The 19757-nt window shown below is 35.0% G+C and overlaps 1 protein-coding gene across 4 annotated transcripts in view; it reads right to left on the bottom strand.

Moving 5' to 3' along the window:
- Nucleotides 1-19757, bottom strand: part of LOC138707645 (cyclin-dependent kinase 17-like) — a 110053-nt gene that overhangs the window by 21070 nt on the left and 69226 nt on the right. For all 4 annotated transcript variants that reach the window (XM_069837338.1, XM_069837340.1, XM_069837337.1 and 1 more), the window contains 8 exons: nt 17150-17268; nt 16855-17037; nt 14583-14733; nt 10441-10562; nt 9358-9468; nt 8883-9016; nt 7370-7601; nt 56-146 (listed from right to left, as the gene is read on the bottom strand). In XM_069837338.1, coding sequence (XP_069693439.1) covers nt 56-146; nt 7370-7601; nt 8883-9016; nt 9358-9468; nt 10441-10562; nt 14583-14733; nt 16855-17037; nt 17150-17268 — 1143 coding nt within the window. The remainder of the gene's footprint in view (nt 1-55; nt 147-7369; nt 7602-8882; nt 9017-9357; nt 9469-10440; nt 10563-14582; nt 14734-16854; nt 17038-17149; nt 17269-19757) is intronic.

Below are 19757 nucleotides of genomic sequence, written 5' to 3'. Positions count from 1 at the left end.
TCTTTTGGTTTCACGTATTTATTAACTTCATACACAGATGTCCAAAGACCCTTACCATCAGGAAGTTTATGGACAGCAGGGCCAAGTGATCGGAAATACGGGTGCTTCATAGCATCTGCTGCTGAAACACGCTTTTTGGCTTCATACTGAAATAAAGATGGAGCTTCAGTAAGGATAAAAAATTAATTAAATACATACCAAAGAAATCACTCTTCATTTGCACTACAGCTTCCATGATGTACATGCTCTCATGTTCAGTAAGATCAAATTCAGAAGCAAGATGCTGATCACAATAGGAAAGATTGGAGAATGTCGGGTTTGCAGTGAAAGACCTGTTCTTGGGCAGAAAACAATGAATGAATGAATGCTGATCACTAAAACACGAGGCTGTAACATGCATTAGAAGTGAATAGCAATACAAATTATTTAAAAGGTGCTGAAGAACTGAAACAAGGATTTCGAGTTTCCCCTATACTGTTCAATCTATACATCAATAAAATAGCTGAGTAGAAGAAAACAACCAACTAGAATGTCTCTTAATCAGAGGACTATAATATCAACACTACTAATGCTGATAACCAAGTGATTGTAAGTGATTTCAAGAAAGAAAATACAAGGGGCTCACAGCCTTTTTAAAAATGTTCAATGTATGACATGACAAAAGTTAACAAAAGACCATGCAAGGAAAGGAATTGCAACGGGTTAAAACAGTGACCGATGGTCCAATCAACAAATATGTAAAGACTGGAAAATATCTAATATTACATAATGGCAATGAGGATCTCTACTATAAAATTTCAAAATATAATTAATAAAAGGAATAATCAGAAGAAGAAAAAATATAACGAGTCAAGATGTTATTACATAAAAAACCAAAAAAATAACAATGATGTCTGAATCAGAACCCTGGACTCTCAAAAAGAATTATGGAAGGAGATTGAAAGATCAAGAGACGACATTTGTTAGACAATTGGCTAATTTTACTAAGACGAGATCAAATCCCAGACTCTTAGGAGCCAGCAATACAGCCAGCCAGTGTAAGATAAAATATCTATAAAGAACACTGCAAGAAGCACATATGTCAAATGACAGCTGAGGAATATGAGAGCATACTGTACTATGTTATAGGCCAGTTGGACAAAAGGATTTAAGAAGACCACAGGGAAGATGGTTCAATCAATTTTCTTGAGGCTCAGAATGGACCTTGAGGGCTCAATCCTTGTCAGTCCTAAAGAAGAAGAATTGCTGTAAGAGGAGACAGAAATGAGTTATTTAACTCGATAAATTTCGCATTTTTTTATTTCCTTTACCCCATCCTATTCAATTACCCTATCTTTTAATACATTTCTTATGTTATCTTCTCATGTTAATCTTGGCCTTCTCCTTCTTTCCCAGAATTTTTGCATGACAGCCATTTTCAGATACCAGTATCTGTCATTTCCCATTCCTTCATGACGACTAAACCATCTTAATGGATTTGTTTCCAACCCTATCCCTTTTACTTTTCCCCCTTCTGTTTTTCTTAAATCTTATCTTTTTGCCTGTAATTTGTAAAAAGGCTTAGAGGTTACAGGCCAACTTTCGAATCTGTATGTCCATAGTTGAGTGAATTTTGTTTTGTATACTAACAATTCAGTAAAATCATTTATATTACCACAGAAAAAAGCACACAGCTGGAAAAGAGATCTATATTTCACTATGAAAAACAGAAATCTTTAATCACAGTCCATCTTAGTTGCTGACAGTACGAAATACATGGGACTTCGAGTATGCAAAACTGAGTTACAGTTTTAGATGGAATGGAAACAAATTATGAAATGACTGTGAAGTTTCTGCCTAATCTCAAAAGCTTGAAAGAAATTGTGAGGCTGATGTCTCAATATATGAAATTATTAATTGCAGCTCTTATAGCTGATTGATTCAGTTAAGGAGAAACACAGGCGAGGAAGGATCAATGTTGTTCATGCAGATACTGCACAAGGTTTTGTTCCCAATATTCTGAGAACTTGAGATGCATGATGACTCAAGACTAGCAATATTCTTTAAGTACTTTCTGAAGTCAATACTCCCCACGTTGACAAAATCATCAGTAATTAATGGGAGATAATATGCACCACTCTATTAATATGCACCACTTCAAGATCTCACGAAGTATCTCTATAATGGTCGGACATGAAAGAAATGACAATGGATAAGGTACAAAAATGAACAGATACCAAGAGGTAATGAAATGAAAGCAGAACTTTTGGCGAAAAATACTGACAATCAAGATAGTTTTGTTGTAAATTACCTGCAAAGAAACACAGACACAAGCTCATCAGATAATTGATGTAACATTACCACTTTAATCCCACTGAATTCGTATGTGTTCGTACTTAGTTTAGGGCCAGTAGACTAGAAACAACAAGGCCTGTCTACAGTAAAATTAACAATAGATGTTACTAAGTAATTCATAAGAGGCAAAACTGGAGAATTTACTCGTGCAAACATGTATGGAGACCTGTAGAAAAGGGTATAACAGCTATTTTTACCAATAATAGTGGCAGTCACAGTCATAAAGACAACAGAAGTTATAATATTCAAATGTTTTTGGAATGAAGTTCCTACGCAACTGAATATTTACTAAGTCACTTGCATAGTCTAGTGATAGTGAACAGGACTAGTGATCTTCATGTGTGTTCACGTTGGGTTCAAACACTGCTTGGGCTCATTGCCTGGCTGAAATTACTCTCAGGTTTTCCCAAAATGACAGGCAAATATCAGAACAGCCCATGGAGAATTCTTGGACTCATATTTACAAAATCCCATCTCACTATCACCAATTCCACTGATGCTGGATAACTGTGTTGCTGATACAATATCATTATACAGTATACTTTTTAACATTTTTTACTATGAATTGTAATGCCTTAATATAATAATAATAATAATAATAATAATAATAATAATAATAATAATAATCACTGTTAATTTATTTTCCAATCTTCACATAGTGCTCATGCATCCAAAATCATCAATTAGATGTGCCCCAATATATAAGATGTTTGGACAGCATTAGTTAACATAAATATCCATTCAATAAAATACCTAGATTAGTGTGAAAGTAGTATAGTCAGGATCAGCTTACTTAATACCGTAAGGGTGAAACCTAACTATTTTTGCCCCATTACTAAATATGCTAGTGGATTATGGTGATTTTCTAGTTTGAAGGTTGAATTTTATTTTGCAAACTTCGTTTCGAATTTCGATAATGTGAAATATTCCAACTGGTAATGATTTTTTAACTGTTATGTTGGCAGCAGGAACAGCTGTTGTCAGTAGTGCAAATTCTGAAAATTCAAACTGTTCTAGATTTCTGAGCTGTTTACTGGAAGCTAATGAAATTCGAACATACTAATAATTAATTAATATCAGTATTACATTAATACATAACAGTTATTTTGTGTGTTGCATTGCGTAATGGATACAATTCAAGATTATAGCCAGATAAGTGTAAATAAATATAACATATGGTGTGATACATGCACTTGGGTGATCGATAGAAAATGCACACGGAGACAGCAATTGCAACTAGAATAGCAAAATTATTAGGAGTAAGTATGCTTAAGTATTCTTAAGCATACATTTCAAAGTGGCATTCGGTTTTCAGGGTTTGTACTAATCATTTCACGTGATCAAAATACATTTTTATGTTAGGTCTCGTGAAAGTTAAAGCAATGAATTTCATGCTGTCAGACAAAACACATTTTAATATTAGATAATATTAATCTACTAACTTCCAACATAATGTGCGAGAAGTCCAGGAGGAAAATATAGGCCTACTCTCACACAAATTATTTAACCATTTAGAAAACACCTCCCAACATAAAGCTGAGATGTAGTAAATAACTAAATAAGCAAGACACGTTATTGTTAATAGTATATTATTATTATTATTATTATTATTAATATTGTACATGGCATTGTGATTTTACCCTCTTTGGTGGTATCTGGTATTAGTTGGCAACATTCCTTTTAGGAACTGCTCTTACGTGATCCTCACTATAACATATATTTGAACTGATCTATTATACAGTAAGTACATTGAATTAGGCTATACAGAGTGCAAGTAATATAACTTGGCAGATTTTAACAGCTCATTCTTTGCATACTGTACAATAAACGTTATAATATATTATTGTAGTCCCAGGTGAATACTTTTCTCAGGAAAAAAATAATTTCCCCTAAATGTTAACATTTTTTATTCAATAAGTGCTATCGGCATGATTCTGATTTTTACTCTTATCATTAGAGAAACGGATAAGGAATGATTGATGCCTTTGCAGTTTTTCAATAAAATGGACGGTTTTCCTGTAAATTAAATAAAACGATTAACATATATTGATATTTCCTGCCATTTAGGAAGTCAGGCAACCCAACTGCAGTGACTAAGGGATGGAATTTTGCTATTCAGACTTGAATTTGTTTGTGTACTCGTAGGTGAGCCAGTGATGCAGTGCTGCCAAACTACGTAGATTTTTGGCCTAATTTTCACTTAATTACAAAATGCATAATAGATTTTATATTTATTTCAATGTATTCTATTGTACCCTTCAATGAGCACAGTTATATCACTCCCACCCTGTATATTATTATAAACTTTAATAGGAACTTTGTTCAGTAGAGCCACTAAATTGTGTTTGATGGACTGCTGGAGAATTATTTCTATTGTGGTCAATGGATTGATCTCTGTAGGCCAACTCCCTAATCAAATGATTGTTGTAACCGCTGATCAAAAATATTGGACATCGCAACCAGTACACTTTTTTTAAATTTAAGCTTTTCTTGTGATGTAAATTCTTCAGTATAAGAAAGCAAACCTCTGAAGAAATTCATATCAGGGGATTCGGTTGATTTGCTTTTTTTGATTTCGTAATATTCAAGAGTTCTCCTTTCGACTCCTTTTGAACTCGTCCATTTATCTTCCCTGGTGTTTCATTTTTGTTCAGACTATCTTCTGAGTTGGGGGTGAGCAGCCAGGATGGTCATCTGATTTCATTTATGCTCAAGCAATTGGGTTACTATCTTCATCTTCGACCTCACCTGTCATTATCACAGTATCTTCTGTATGTTCGGGATTGTTGACATGTGGAATGTTTCCACTTTGCCTAAGGAAAGATAACGTTATTCAATATAGTACACAAAAATCAATGCAAAGGCGAAAATTTTTACGTCGCTAGAATTCGAAATTAATAATAAACAAAAATATAACAATTCACGTATGGAGACAAAGTCAAACGATGTGGTACAATAATTTACTCATCCTGGACTTCGTGAATGGCAACAAAAATTGCATACACTGACCGAGGTAATACTCTTTGTGATCATTCACTCCTCCGCCACTCTTTACTTTCCTGTTTTTCGACCATACACAAGAGGACCTAAGCATTCTCCATCGGTTTTTGCAGTCATCTCCTAGAATAAAAAAATTGATATTTATGTAAATAGCGACGTAATAAAATGCAATAGTTGAGAACCATCATCTGGTCTCAGATATTTGGGACCTGGTCATTCTTTCACTGTACTGCAGTATCAGTTTCTCAGTGAAACTGTCTCAGAAAATATTAAGGCTATGCTATTTGGGATTCACTTCAAAGATAAGTACATGAAATTCTCTAAGGAGTATAAATGGCTGAAAATTTCTAAGATATGGGAAGAACTGTGGAATATTCCTAACTGCATGGTTTTTTTAGCATGTGCATATGTTGATCAGCTTTTTACAGGATATCTGTTGGAGACTTGGGTAGAAATAGTGATAGTGCTGTGCTCAAAAATTCTGACATGTAAGAGGTTGTTAACGACGGGACAAATTTCCCACATCCTTGCCCATTACCAACAGAAGAAGATAAACCGAACTTTCCATTCTATTTCGTTGCAGATGAGGCATTTCTCTTGTCAAATCATATGATGCGGCCATTTCCCATGAGAATATTGACAAAGGAGCGCCATGTTTTTAACTATAGACAATCCAGAGCTAGAAAGAGCGTAGACTGTACATTTGGGATGTTATGTTCTAAATTCAAAGCACTGGACACAGCAATTAACCGTAAAATGGAAACTGTAGATAACATTATCAATTGTGTATGTATTCTGCACAACTTTGTGAAAACAAAAGAAGGAAAAATATGTCAATCTACAATGGAAAATATTCCAGATGCTGATACCACAATAGTTCGAAATCATTTCTGCACTCCATATCATGGCCGACCTACAGATGAAGGTGTATTATGATGGATAGGCTAGTTTCTTATTTCTTGAAGTCCAGTGTAGCTCTTTCTTTTCAGAATAAGTATTAGTTTTGAGTGTCAATTCCCAGTGACATAATAAGACCTGTTATGGATTAGAAAATTAATATTTAAGCATGTAGTCTTATTTTTAAGTAAATAAATATAAAATACGAGAATTAAATAGGTACTTATCCGAATGTTTTCTTTTTCTTCTGCAGCTGTGTATCTCTGGCCAAACTTTATCTATGACATTCTTCTTTAAACAGCCTTCAAAATAACTGAATACTTCTCCACCACATCCAGAAACTCAACATTAAATTTCTGGTCGTCTCTCATAATCGGAAAGTGTACACTGAACTGAATTGTGGATTGTAATGACCAGGTTGAAACACGACACAAAGAATCTGCATGTTTTATCTTAGCTATGTGTGATGGTGATTGTGTCTTGCATTATCTGGTCTGAATAGCAGCACCTAAAGGTGTTCGTTTATTCGCCTTTGATGGATGCATCATATTTCATGCATACTGCTTCATGTATCTGTGTCATCCGGTGTGTAACATGCCTAACACCACTTGCAGCAACTTCAAAGCAACATAGTGTAGTGATAGCATTGTAGTAGCATAACTCTAGTGGGAGAACGGTCTAAGGGTTATAAGATGGGGGACGAATTGGGTCATGGCTCTGAGGAGACTTAAGAAATCATGAAAAATCCAAGTCAGGATTGCTGGTCCTTGGGACCAAACCCGAACCTTCTATATACAAGGCAAGGACGCTAAACACGACATCACCATACTCGGTTCATTTACTTACTACTCTTTTAAATAATATTCTTGAAATACTAACATTATTCAGTAGCAGTGGGATATGAAAATAAAAAAGTGAAATCAGGTCTAGGAAACATTCCAAATAAACATGTTCTGAAACTGTTTTCTCCATCACACATTTAAAAAATGTGCGAGAAAATGTGTTTCAAGCATTTTTAATAAGAAGTCAACAGATGTGCACTTCACACTGTGTTTGAACCTACATAACAGCAACAATCAATGTGCATAGTGTTTCCCTATCCCATTCTCACTATAGAATTTCAATTAAATTTACTTACACAAAGGAACTTTGACAACAATTCAATGGCTTCAGCATCCAGACGAGGTGCTCGTGCTAGGAGAGGCTCTGGAGAGCAACGTGGAGATGAGTATGGTGCTGCTAATCCACCCCATGCATCCTCTGGTGGTGAACCGAGTGCTCTGAAGATGAGCCGTAGCTCCTCCTCTACTGTTGACCCAGGAAACAATGGACGTCCACAAGCCATTTCGTAAAATATGCAACCTACACCCCTGGAAAAACAAAAAAAGTGAATATGTATCTTATGAAGTTAAGTATGCTATTAATCAGTGATTAGGAAACACTTGAAAAGTAAATATAACAAAAAAAAAAAAAAAACGCGCACACGCACGCACAAAAATAAACATACAGAGAGAATCAAAAGTACGGTGCCATAGACAAGTCTTATTAGTGCATGTAGCACAAAGTGGAAAGAGGGGAAAGTTGTTGGATATATGTAGTTTTCCATCTAATCTGTTTGAATTTTCAATGTAGAATGCACAATTGAGACTACACACAGGTATGAGCCTCAATGAGAATGGAAGATATCCTGTTGCCAAATGTACAATGACAAACTGAAATACATACCACAGTAACTGCTCTTCACCATGTGGTACTGAATCAGACACACACATGCATGCATCATCCATCCCAGGAGTCTAGTTAATTCAGTGTTTCCAATTAAGTGGGTTTTCCATTAGAATCTAGCAGATTTTAGTTACATATTCTTCGGCAGAGAAAAATGATAGATTTTGTATTTTTATTATACAGGGTTTATCAGTTTTTCGAACTTCTAACAGTGACAAAGAAACATTTCTTCAGGATAGGACAAAAATTTAAAGTAATTTCATTCTTACCTGGCGATTTTATCTGAACTTATATTGACAACACTGCTAATTATCATCATTTCGTAACTTCGGTGACTGCAATAACGTAAATGCCTATTTTTAGAAAGAAGCAGCATGAGGCAACAGGACATTTTCCATTCTCATTGCGGCTCACATCAGTGTAAAGTTTCAAAAGTGCATTCTACATTGAAAATTCAAGCACATTTGATTGAAAACTACATATTTCCAACAACTTTCCCCTCCATCCATTTTTCGCTAGCTGCACAAAACAGAGTTTGTCTATGGTACCAGAATCACCCTGCATACATTCTCATAGTATTATCACAGTCTAAACAGTCTAATATATACAGTCACGAAGCTTGAGGTGATTTTTTTGCGATTCTCACAATATAATGCTCCAAGCGGTTAGCAAGTGAGAGTACTAGGAACAATAGACTGTGCCAGTACTATTTTGCATTGTCTGTGATGAGGCGATAGTAGCGATCCTAGTGGCTAGCAACTAAAGTTCAACTGTCATTGCATGCATATTCCCTACGTATTGAGCTTCGTGACTGTATATACTAGACTGTGGTATTATGAGTATAAAGTTAATTCTGAATTGGATTCAGTCATAATAGTACACTACAAAGATTTTTAAAATGTTGCTGTTTACCACATTCAACTCACCACATGTCGATTTGTGTTGAATATTCTGTTGACCCCAACAGAACATCAGGTGGCCGGTACCAAAGTGTTACTACTTCATTCGAATACGTTTTGGTGGGAACAGACTTTGCTCTTGCAAGTCCAAAATCTGCAAGCTACATGAGTAATGTTAAATTCAATTATTGATCTTAAACCCCAATTTAATAAATATTAACATGAAAAAAAAACTATTTTCCTTAGGAATAATTAGATAACATTTTAGTGAAGAAAAATTCAAAATGTTGAGGTTACTGATTATCAGAATCAAGTAAAATACACCCAGTTATTTTTCAAACAAATAAATTTTAATTTCTGTAAGCTCATGTAATAAATTCCAATGTAATTTAATCACATTTACGAAATTAAGAATAGTAAAGAACAACCGAAAATCTATATTATAAAATATACTACCAAACTTCCATAAATACTCTCTTCCTGAGCCTGATATCACACTAACCTTTAATTCCCCTTTGTCATTAATCAATAGATTTTGAGGCTTTAAATCCCTGTGTAATATTCTGCGTCGATGGCAGTAGGCAAGGCCTCGCAGCAGTTGGAACAGGAACAACTGCAATTCAGTAATCAAACCAATCACTTTATCAATTACATTGGAATGTGATTTTGTGACAACTGAAATAAAAAGTAAATGAAACGTTTGGAAGAAACGCACAATTCTGAAAATTACAGAAGATAATATTTTTTTGTGAATGACATCCAAGACTATAAAGGGAAGGAAATAATTGCACTTTTATAATACTATATACAGTCCAATTAAAATTAGTTTGTGAATTATATTTCTGCTAGGGAGATGCAGCATTGTCGATACTTGCCTGCAGAGCACATGGATACTAAAATAATTCTCAACTCTTTCACTGGGAGGGAAATTATTACATGCAATTTCATTTTAACGGCTGTACATACACTGGAGTTGCTAGTTCTCAACTAGCTTAAAAAATAATGTTCACGAAGATGAAACATATTTCCTCACTATATACTATGTCTGATGCATTTCAAAACAATTCAGTTCCTTTATTATACTGTGAATGATAATACTACCAACAGTACTATTATTTAAAGGATATAAATGAAATTATTTGACATGCATCTAAATAAGATGAAAGTTTGTTTTCTGGATTGAACAAAAAAAAAAATCAGTCTTTATAACTTTTAAAATCTCAAAGTTTTTGCACGGTACCATAAATGCAAAAACACCCAACGTTTCAGATCTATGTATCAGCTTCATCATTAGGTAAGCTAGGAAAAGGAGAACCTGTTGGATTCTATACTCTCCTGGACCCAATGAATATAATTAAATTCTCAAATCATACTTGTCAATGGAATACTTGATAACAAGACTACAAAATGAAAATTTGTATGACATAAAGTTACTTTAATTTGAAAGACTTTATATGTTATTAACATTGCTGCAATCCATAATATGATTCTTCTCTTCATTTCACATACTATTTATTTCATAATTGTCTAAATTTTCGATGTTAAGATACACACCAAAACATAATACAGAAATTCGTCAACATACCTTAACATTGTTCATGCTAAGAATGGCACCACAATCATCCATATATTGCTTTAAATCCTTTTCCAGGTATTCGAAAACGAGGGTGAGGGATTTCTCGGTGTGAACAATATCATGCAGTGTCACTGTAAAGTCAAATATTAATGTTAAACATTAAACTAAAAAAGATTACATATAAAATTCACAATAGCATAGTCAGTTATCAATCAATCAAAATAAAACCCGTGCTACTGTCTATTTTCCAAAAATTATAATAACAAAGCAATTAAATTATTATTAAATCATAATATCATGCAATTTAATATGATGTTCTAAGCACAACACAAAACTGTAAGTCTTCATCTAGCACAGATTATGAATATATACTGCATTTCATTCCAGTTCTAGTAAACAATATATTATAAATGGTGGCTATTTCGGCTTCATTTATTTATTTGCCTTCTAGCTGTATTATTAGGTTCATATATGTATAGGTAACAGCTATCTTCTTTTAAGGATTAACTCATTTTAAAATATTTAGAATCCATTTTTCAGTCATTAAGAATCAATACAAGATGCTCACAAATTCTGAGACCGTTCAGATAAATGGTCACTGCTTGCCACTCTGTTCTAGTGACGAGATACGTTAACAATAATTAATCGTTTTCCTCTAATGACCTTTTTCAATAAATTAAAAGTTAAAATAATTAAAAAAGAAAAGTAAGATGAGAAGTACTCTAAAAAAGAGAACTGCAATGAAACACTATTGGACAAATACATGGAAAGTAATACAACTATCCCGTACTCCAGCTGTTAATGCTTAAAAGATCTTTCCATAAATCTGTTTTCCAAATAATAAAGTTGAAGGCTCGATTGTATAAAACTCGCTGACTAGAGATCAACTTGCTAACTTTCGATCAATGACGTAAGTTCACAAGAAATTCATTTGGAAACATCGCCAATTAGTTGAAATTACAGTTTCATGGTCACACTGGCGTTTCATTCATTATAAATGGATCAAAATAAAAAAAAGAATACCTTGAATTTTTCAAAACAGGAAAAGGATGCACTTATTGAAATCGTTTTTGGGGAAATATAAAAAAAAATAAATAAAAAGCAAGAAAACAAATGTGGTGACATCTCGAAACACAGAAGCAGCTAGGTAAGATATCACTCCATAATTATAAGTATTAATCGCAAAGAATAATAATGTCCAATATGTCAGGTGGAATTGCATTAAACAGGAAATGAAAAATTCGTAGTGTCAACCTTGGATGAAAGTGGCATTACATCAGAGAAGTCTCGCATGGATTTCCTCAATTTTTTTGCTGAGCATTTTAATAAATTTAGGTCTCAATATATTAATTCGACTCAATACTTTCTGAATAGCTCTGTAGCCCATTGTTACATCTATGTATGTTGTACTGTATTTTATTCTAAACGAAACCTTAATTTAAACTGTTTATCAGATATTTCTCTGAAAGGGTTTACTTTTCCATGGGACATGAAGGGAGCCTGATGAAATTAATTTTTCTCATCGGCAGTATATACAACAGAGTATTAACACATCTACAAAATTATCACAGTCCACCATTTTGAATATTGGTCAATGTGTCTGACTGCAGATCTAGAGGGTCCTAAATCGAATCCTGTTTGAGACAAGTTGCTGACAGGTTTTTTCCTGGTATTTTGCCTCAACCCATTAAAAAGCAGATGTTGGGTAACTTTCGGCACCAGACCTGGGTTCATTTTGTTGTCATTATCACCTTTATCTTCATCTGTCCTGCTTACTTTCACACTCATATGTCATCCTACCACATCGGGCAAACAGAATCCGACTTAATGGGTGCCCCAAACACAGAACAGAATTCCTCATCATAATCGTCAAAAAGTAGGCAGAGGCGCAAATGACTACATGTCACTGTGTGTGGCTTTAATTTAAAAAATTAACACAGAGGAACAATAGGTCTATAATATTCCATACGTGCTTAAACAATTCACAGATTGGTACGTTATGTTAAGCTCAGGACTACACTGAAATTGTATCAGGCACTATAATAACCTATGTAATAAATATCTCGAACTTTAACAATTAAATATTTATTCACTTACCATTTTTCTTCAAGAGAAGGATTTTTTTAAATATAAATTTAAGCCTGCTGTTCCTATGTCTGAAACAGAATACTAATTGTTGACTCTAACCAAAGAAATTGATTGGAGAAATTTCATCAAAGCTGACCCCAGTTCAAGGTGAACTGATCCTTGATTAATGCTTATACAGTCCATCGCTGTGGAATAATGACTAGCTTACCTGACCATGAAATAAGCGGGCCTGGGTTCAAATCTTGGTTAGGGTTTTTCCGAGGTTTTCCCTCAACCACTTGAAGCAAAATTTGAGTAACTTCAACATTAGACCTCGGACTCATTACACCTTCATTAACTTCAACTACATATATCAACTTTAATAGTTTCAGGTCGACCAGGAGATCGTGACAGACGTGGTTCTGGGGTTCACCTACAGGTATCATCTGTCTGGGGGAGCTGCACAAATCCCAGGAAACCATAGGGAATTCTACAGTGGACTACAGCAGACCAGGGAGTGTAGCTCCCTCGGTTAGATGTTATCTTGGTGAGTCACGAAATCTGTGGTGCTCCAATATTTGGATCAAAGGACGCAGGAGAATGCAAGCACATGAACTGCAAACAGATGCAATTGATTTGAGGAAGCAGCATATTAACAGAGAGATAGAGTGGCATTTCTATGTGTGTGCAAACCTTGTCAGAACTGGATGCCACAGCCGAATCAATAAGATGTCACCAAGCAGTGAATCACATGCCTGAAGAGCAATCCTAAGGACTTTAATAATCATTCCAATACAAGGAGGATGCACAATAAGCCTAAGGCTGTGCTTGCCTACGAGCCCTCTTCCGAAAGAAAGAAAAAAAGAAAGAAAGAAAAAAATGCTCTTATACAACAAAAATTTCGAAGTTCAGCTTGAATGGAGACAAATTTCATCTCTGACCTATAACCAAATGTTTATACATTCGAGCCTAAATGGGTTTTAAAGAGGAATTCCATTACAGCAGTAATGTAACAATGAAATTTTTTCTGTATAATTTTGCTCATCAGAAGAATCTTTCCTATAGAGAGGAAAAAATCAATATTCGAAAGTGTTGTTACAAATGTCCTGAGTATGAGCAAAGATAACAAGCATGATCATGGTCGAATTCTTCTCCACCCACCACCAATAAAAATAATTCCCCTCCGCTTCCAGAGATAATTACAGTCAAATATTAGTTTTCCTTGTACATACACATCCAGACCGAGAAATGTTGGTATGGGAAAATCTACTTTTCAGAAGATGAGAAAAATGAATGCTGAAAAATGCATTTCAGGAGAACCATGAAACCGAATTTTTGCAGCATCTTAATAATTTCCCTTCATCCTTCAAACGAAAAAAGCAGCTGAAGAGCATGAAATCAAAAGCTATTATTTTAAAGAGGACATGTCCGCTAAAAAGACCTCATGTTATCCCTCACCACAGAGACCATGGTTTGACTTCCAGCAAATTCTACTAGATTTGTGGTGAACAATGTTAGCGAGGGGAAGAATATCACCGAATTATCACCTATAATTATATCTCAATATCTGGATAGAATCCATTCTTTTAAAAAGATCATATAACAAATATACATCAAGTGCCAGTTTCCTTCCTTGCATCAAACATTATGACACAGAAAAATTTCCAGTAGTAATTTTCATTTCACTACAAATGTGTTAAAAAAAAAAAAACAAGCTAAATATATAAAAAAAAAATATTTGGACCTTTTCCGCTCGTGCATCCAAGTGTGTGTGTGTGTGTGTGTGTGTGTGTGTGTGTGTGTGTGTGTGTGTGTCTGTCCAGCTGATACAATTCATAAAATTTGAACTTAACATCAACATTACTATTAAAGTTAGTGATTATGAAATTATACACCTTTATTTGTTCCAATTAGGAAATGTATTTCTTCTAGCAAGTCTGACACATCACTGTTACATCTATCTGTAGGAAGTGGCCCTACTTCATAGGCAGATGACTATGACTCGTATGAAGTGTATAAAAGAAACAATTCAATGAAAAGCATGGCAGATCTATGATGATATTATAACGTTAAGCTATACTCACCAATATTAGCATGCCTGAGTTCTTTCAACAAGGATACCTCACGAATAGCTGTACAAGGAGCTCCCTCCTCATGCTCCAATCGGATCTCTTTCAAAGCTACCAAATTGTCTGTGAGGCGTGATTTTCCTTTGAACACAGTTGCATATGTACCCTATGAACAGAGATTAATTACTTTACCAACAAAATTTCAGAGTCACTTAATCTGTTGGATCCTTTATGTCTGGCTAGTTACTTTGGCTGGCCAGATGTAATGGAACCACACAGTATGTGCCCGACCATTCAGGTATTCCGTGACATGATCTTGATGAAGGAATCTCTAAGTAGTTCCACAGATGGTTTTTCCTTTGAAGAGGGGAAGGGGGAAGATCCTACTTTAATTACATGTATTACTTACATAGTGATAACATTTATCAAAATGAATCTGAAGTCTTTAAATGAGCAAATACGAAAGAGAGGAAAGAATAATGCTAATCTCACTGTTTAGTTTCCAGCACTTGATGAAAATGTGCAGTAGAAAAGAATGCAACAGTAGACATCAATATAGCAGCTCTCCACCACGTACAAAGCAAGAAATCTGAATATGCAAGGTAGGACATGGGAACCAAGTGTTTTTGGAATGGCTTGTATTCTGTTGTTATGAAAGGGAGGGGCGTGCGACACGTGATATTCTATTCCGTGGCTCATAGCATTTAACCTGCAGTCAGCATCATGGAGCAATGGACGCATATTTGCATATGATTGTCTTGTTAGGAATGGTGAGTCGGTGACTGTGGTACGGCGTGAGTTTTGCCGCAGATTCAATATTAATCGCAATGACTCTGTTCCCATGCGTGACACAATCTTCGAACAAAAGGCACAATGCTGAAAAATAAACCGCCCGGTCCCCAGAAAATGTTGAAAGGTCAGACAAGTGATATTGTCCAGCCAGGCCAATATGCTCGAAGACACTCAACTCCACTTGGAATCAGCACTCATATGATAAGACGGATTTTGCATGATGGTTTACATTTACACCCATACGAGATGGTGATTGTGCAGAAATTGGATGTAAGGGATTACCCCCAATGATTGAATTTTGCACAGGAATGCTTGCACTCTATGAGCAGAATGAAAACATGATGGTTGCAATGAGTGATGAAGCCCATTTTCACCTTAATGGGACTGTTAACAGACAACATTTTCAGTATTGGGCTGCTGAAAATTCGCGACACTTACACGAAAAAACTCTGCATAGCCTTAAAGTAACAGTTTGGTGTGTGGTGGGACAGTTTGGCGTCATCGGCACCTACTTCTTTCAAGAAAATTGAGTTACCATTAGTGTAAACTCTGTGTATTATATTGAGATTATTAACACCTTTCACATCCCTGAGTTACAAAGAAGAGGTATTCATCGTCAACATTTGTGGTTTCAGCAAGATGGGGCCACAGTGCACACTGTTAGAACATCAATGGCAGTTCTTCGTCCCCTGTTTCCCAATCGTCTCATTCCGAGATTTGGTAATGTTTTATGGCCCCCTCGGTTCCCTGACCTGTCCACAAGTGATTTTTTTTCTATAGGGTGAGTTCTAAACATCAGATGAATTAAATGACGCGATACGTCAACACATCACCCAAATCAACAGAGATCTCCGGAAAGAGTAGAGGTCAATTTTCGTCAGCGCCTTCAACAATGCATCAATGGAGACGAACATCACATGCCAGATGTAATTTTCCGCTCATAATTGAAATGGTATGTTCTCACAAATGTTGTTCTACCAATAAATTATGTTGAAAACAGAAACTAACTACTTTATGCCCCACCAAGTACATGTCCACTAACCAGCAAGTAGCCACTGCATAATGTTTAGACAGCAGTTATAATTCTGAACCAAACATTCTTGAAGACAAAGAACTATGTGATTTTGTGACACTATTCTAAATTAAGTAAAATGAACATTATGAGCTTTGATGTTAATCAAATTACCATTCTGTAATTTTTTTTAAAAAGGACTTCAACTAAACTTCATGGATGAATTGACTTACTGCGAATGAAAAAAATAATTAGTGTATGTGAACAAATATAATAAAGATCAATATACTGTAGATAACTTGTCAAAAATCACTTCCTGTTACCAGAGATGGAAATGTGGTTTGTTTCCAAGAAAATTTTAATACTGATTTTATACAGTATCACAATACTTCATATAATAAGAATGTAATATAAATGTTTCATTATAAAGAATGGATACAATGCACACTGTTCAATTTATACAATGAAGCGAAGTCTATATACCTGTCCAAGTTTGTCCAACTTTGTGTAAGTCTCCATGCGACCAAATCCTATTTCTGATAGTGACTGACGACGTGAGGATCGACTCAAAGGTCCCTCAATGGTAGGACTTGCATTCTGCTTTGCAACAAATGATTCAGGAAGATGGAGATCAGCAGGCAGTGACAAGCGTTTGTTGATGTCTTGCTACAAACATATATAAAATTTTTTTAAATATCATACAAAAATACAACTTCACTTCATGACACCAACTGTAACATTTACAATCTGGCTTAACAATTATTCAGATAAATCTCACCTCGCTCAGTCTCCTATTCTTTGGCCGGAGTTTAACAGGTGACGTTACCTCATCAGATGCTCCAGATGCCTCCTCTGATTCTCCATCTGATCCAATTCTCGGGTTTTCATGAACCACGCCTGAAAATTCATATTAATAATATAAAACCTTTCAATTGGAGAATTTAAGTTCGAAAATTCTGTGCATCCTTTCTAAATTAGCCACAATCTCGAGTCATGAAGTCTGAGCAAAAAATTAAGCATTAGAATTTTGAATCTAAGGCTTTTTGAACAAATATTTCTAAACAAAAAGTTGTAGTTCAAAATAACTGAAAGGCAATGCAAACAACGTTTATATTTAATTCATATTATTCGACCAGTGATCAAAAACTCAATTGCCCAAAACATTCGTGCATAGTTCAGTTTGTTTGTACACCAAAGCCTTGTGAATTACAGAAGTGCACTGTTACAATTCAGATTCTAATTCATTTTAATGAAATGTGATTAACTAGAAATGAAATTTATGCCTATTAACATCACTTTACAACTGTATTTTAAAAGGTGAAATATAATAATCACTACAATCTTTGTTTACTTTAAATTTCATATTGTTAAAATGTAAGAAAAATGAAGTCATTTCACACATACTATTTGAAAGGCAAATTCGGCATTGCAGAGATAAATTTAATCTCCAACATTCCCTTGAATTTCCAGTTTGAGAGAGATATAGGCTGTAATAATTAACTGTTCTTTCGTAATTCAAAAGAATATGCAATTGCTGGATGTTACCATATTTCTGCATAATATACTGGTACAGTAAAACCTCATTAATTCAGACCTCGATAACACAGACAGCCAAAAATGAGGAATGCGATGTTTCAATAGGGGCTGGTATTAACACAATCATATGGTAATTGGAATAGTTCTAAGCTGCCTAATTACTTTGCGGGCTATGCTTGCTATTAGACCACAGAATTTCTGCAGAAAGTGTCTTGTGTAATGAAGAGCCTGGTCCATCAGCCACATTACCATAATTACTACAAATGTACTGTTCTGCAATGCTTTACATTTTACTTATACTATTTCTTACTTACTTACTGGCTTTTAAGGAACCCGGAGGTTCATTGCCGCCCTCACATAAGCCCGCCATTGATCCCTATCCTGAGCAAGATTAATCCAGTCTCTACCATCATATCCTACCTCCCTCAAATCCATTTTAATATTATCTTCCCATCTACGTCTCGGCCTCCCCAAAGGTCTTTTTCCCGCCAGCCTCCCAACTAACACTCTATATGCATTTCTGGATTCGCCCATACGTGCTACATGCCCTGCCCATCTCAAACGTCTGGATTTAATGTTCCTAATTATGTCAGGTGAAGAATACAATGCGTGTAGCTCTGTGTTGTGTAACTTTCTCCATTCTCCTGTAACTTCATCCCTCTTAGCCCCAAATATTTTCCTAAGAACCTTATTCTCGAACACCCTTAATCTCTGTTCCTCAAAGTGAGAGTCCAAGTACGTATATTATTTCTATGCCCTTTAAATTTATAATAGATTTATTTTGTTTTTGTAAACGGAGTTCTAATGCACTTTCTAGCGTTCTTTTAGGTTATATCAGTCAATCCGGACTTTCGTTAATTCCATCAACTTACCATCTAAAATGGCCGGGATTAACGAGTTTCTATTGTATTTATAAAATAGAAACTGGTCATATCCTATCATCGAAAGTGTAAATGTCTTTAACCAAGTAATTGATTGTCTAATGCAAACTTATGACTAAAATACTTCACTCAGTGGTGTAATGGTTAGGCTACTATTCTCGAGTGTGAACCCAATATCACCCAAGTATCATGATTCCAAACATGGCAGAGAAATATTTATGAAGAATAAAGCTGACAGCATCATTTAGTATAATTATTGCAGATGAAAACCAATGGAGGGAAATTCTACATTCCACTTCATCATTACTGTCATTTCAACTCTTGGTAACAGACTTCAAAATGAAACATGTTCCATAGAAATCTAAGTATAATTGCACAGACCAATATGAATGCACGAGGGCACAAAATGAAACTTTATATAAATTAGGCAAGACAATTTGAAAGGAGCCATTAACTTTGCTGTCAAGTGTCCAACACTGAAAACCAAGCAGTTTTATGACAAACACAAAATTGTTGGTTTCTGAAGTTTTTATTAATTTTTATTCATAAACAAATGTGTATTTTAGGTGCAGTAAATCTACTGTAGTGGAATTTCATTAACATATATTTCTAGGCACCAAAGAACTTCAAACTTCATAAACAGGAAAACGTACTGAAGTTTTAGCATGTATTTAGTGGAACTGAAACTGCGACTTTCATAAGCAAATATCCTGTGCAGGAAAACGTGGTAATCGGGAATGTATCAACGAGATTCCACTGTATATAGGGTCATAACCCCATTAAAACTGTACTCAGAATTTCTTTACCCCCTAAAAATCAATCTCTAAAACATCCTGCTATCCCATTCACAACGAAAATCAAATCCAAGAAGGGGTTTCAACCTGTGCAAAAAGTCGTGAGAAACGAAAAACAGTATTTCTATGTTTTGTAAATTTTCACAACATATGGTTCTTATCTGACGCGTAAATT

This window comes from Periplaneta americana, chromosome 10 (genome assembly GCF_040183065.1).
Source record: "Periplaneta americana isolate PAMFEO1 chromosome 10, P.americana_PAMFEO1_priV1, whole genome shotgun sequence".
NCBI classification, from domain to species: Eukaryota; Metazoa; Arthropoda; class Insecta; order Blattodea; family Blattidae; genus Periplaneta; species Periplaneta americana.
Note: the sequence above shows the minus strand (reverse complement) of the source record. Positions and strands in the feature narration are given on the sequence as shown.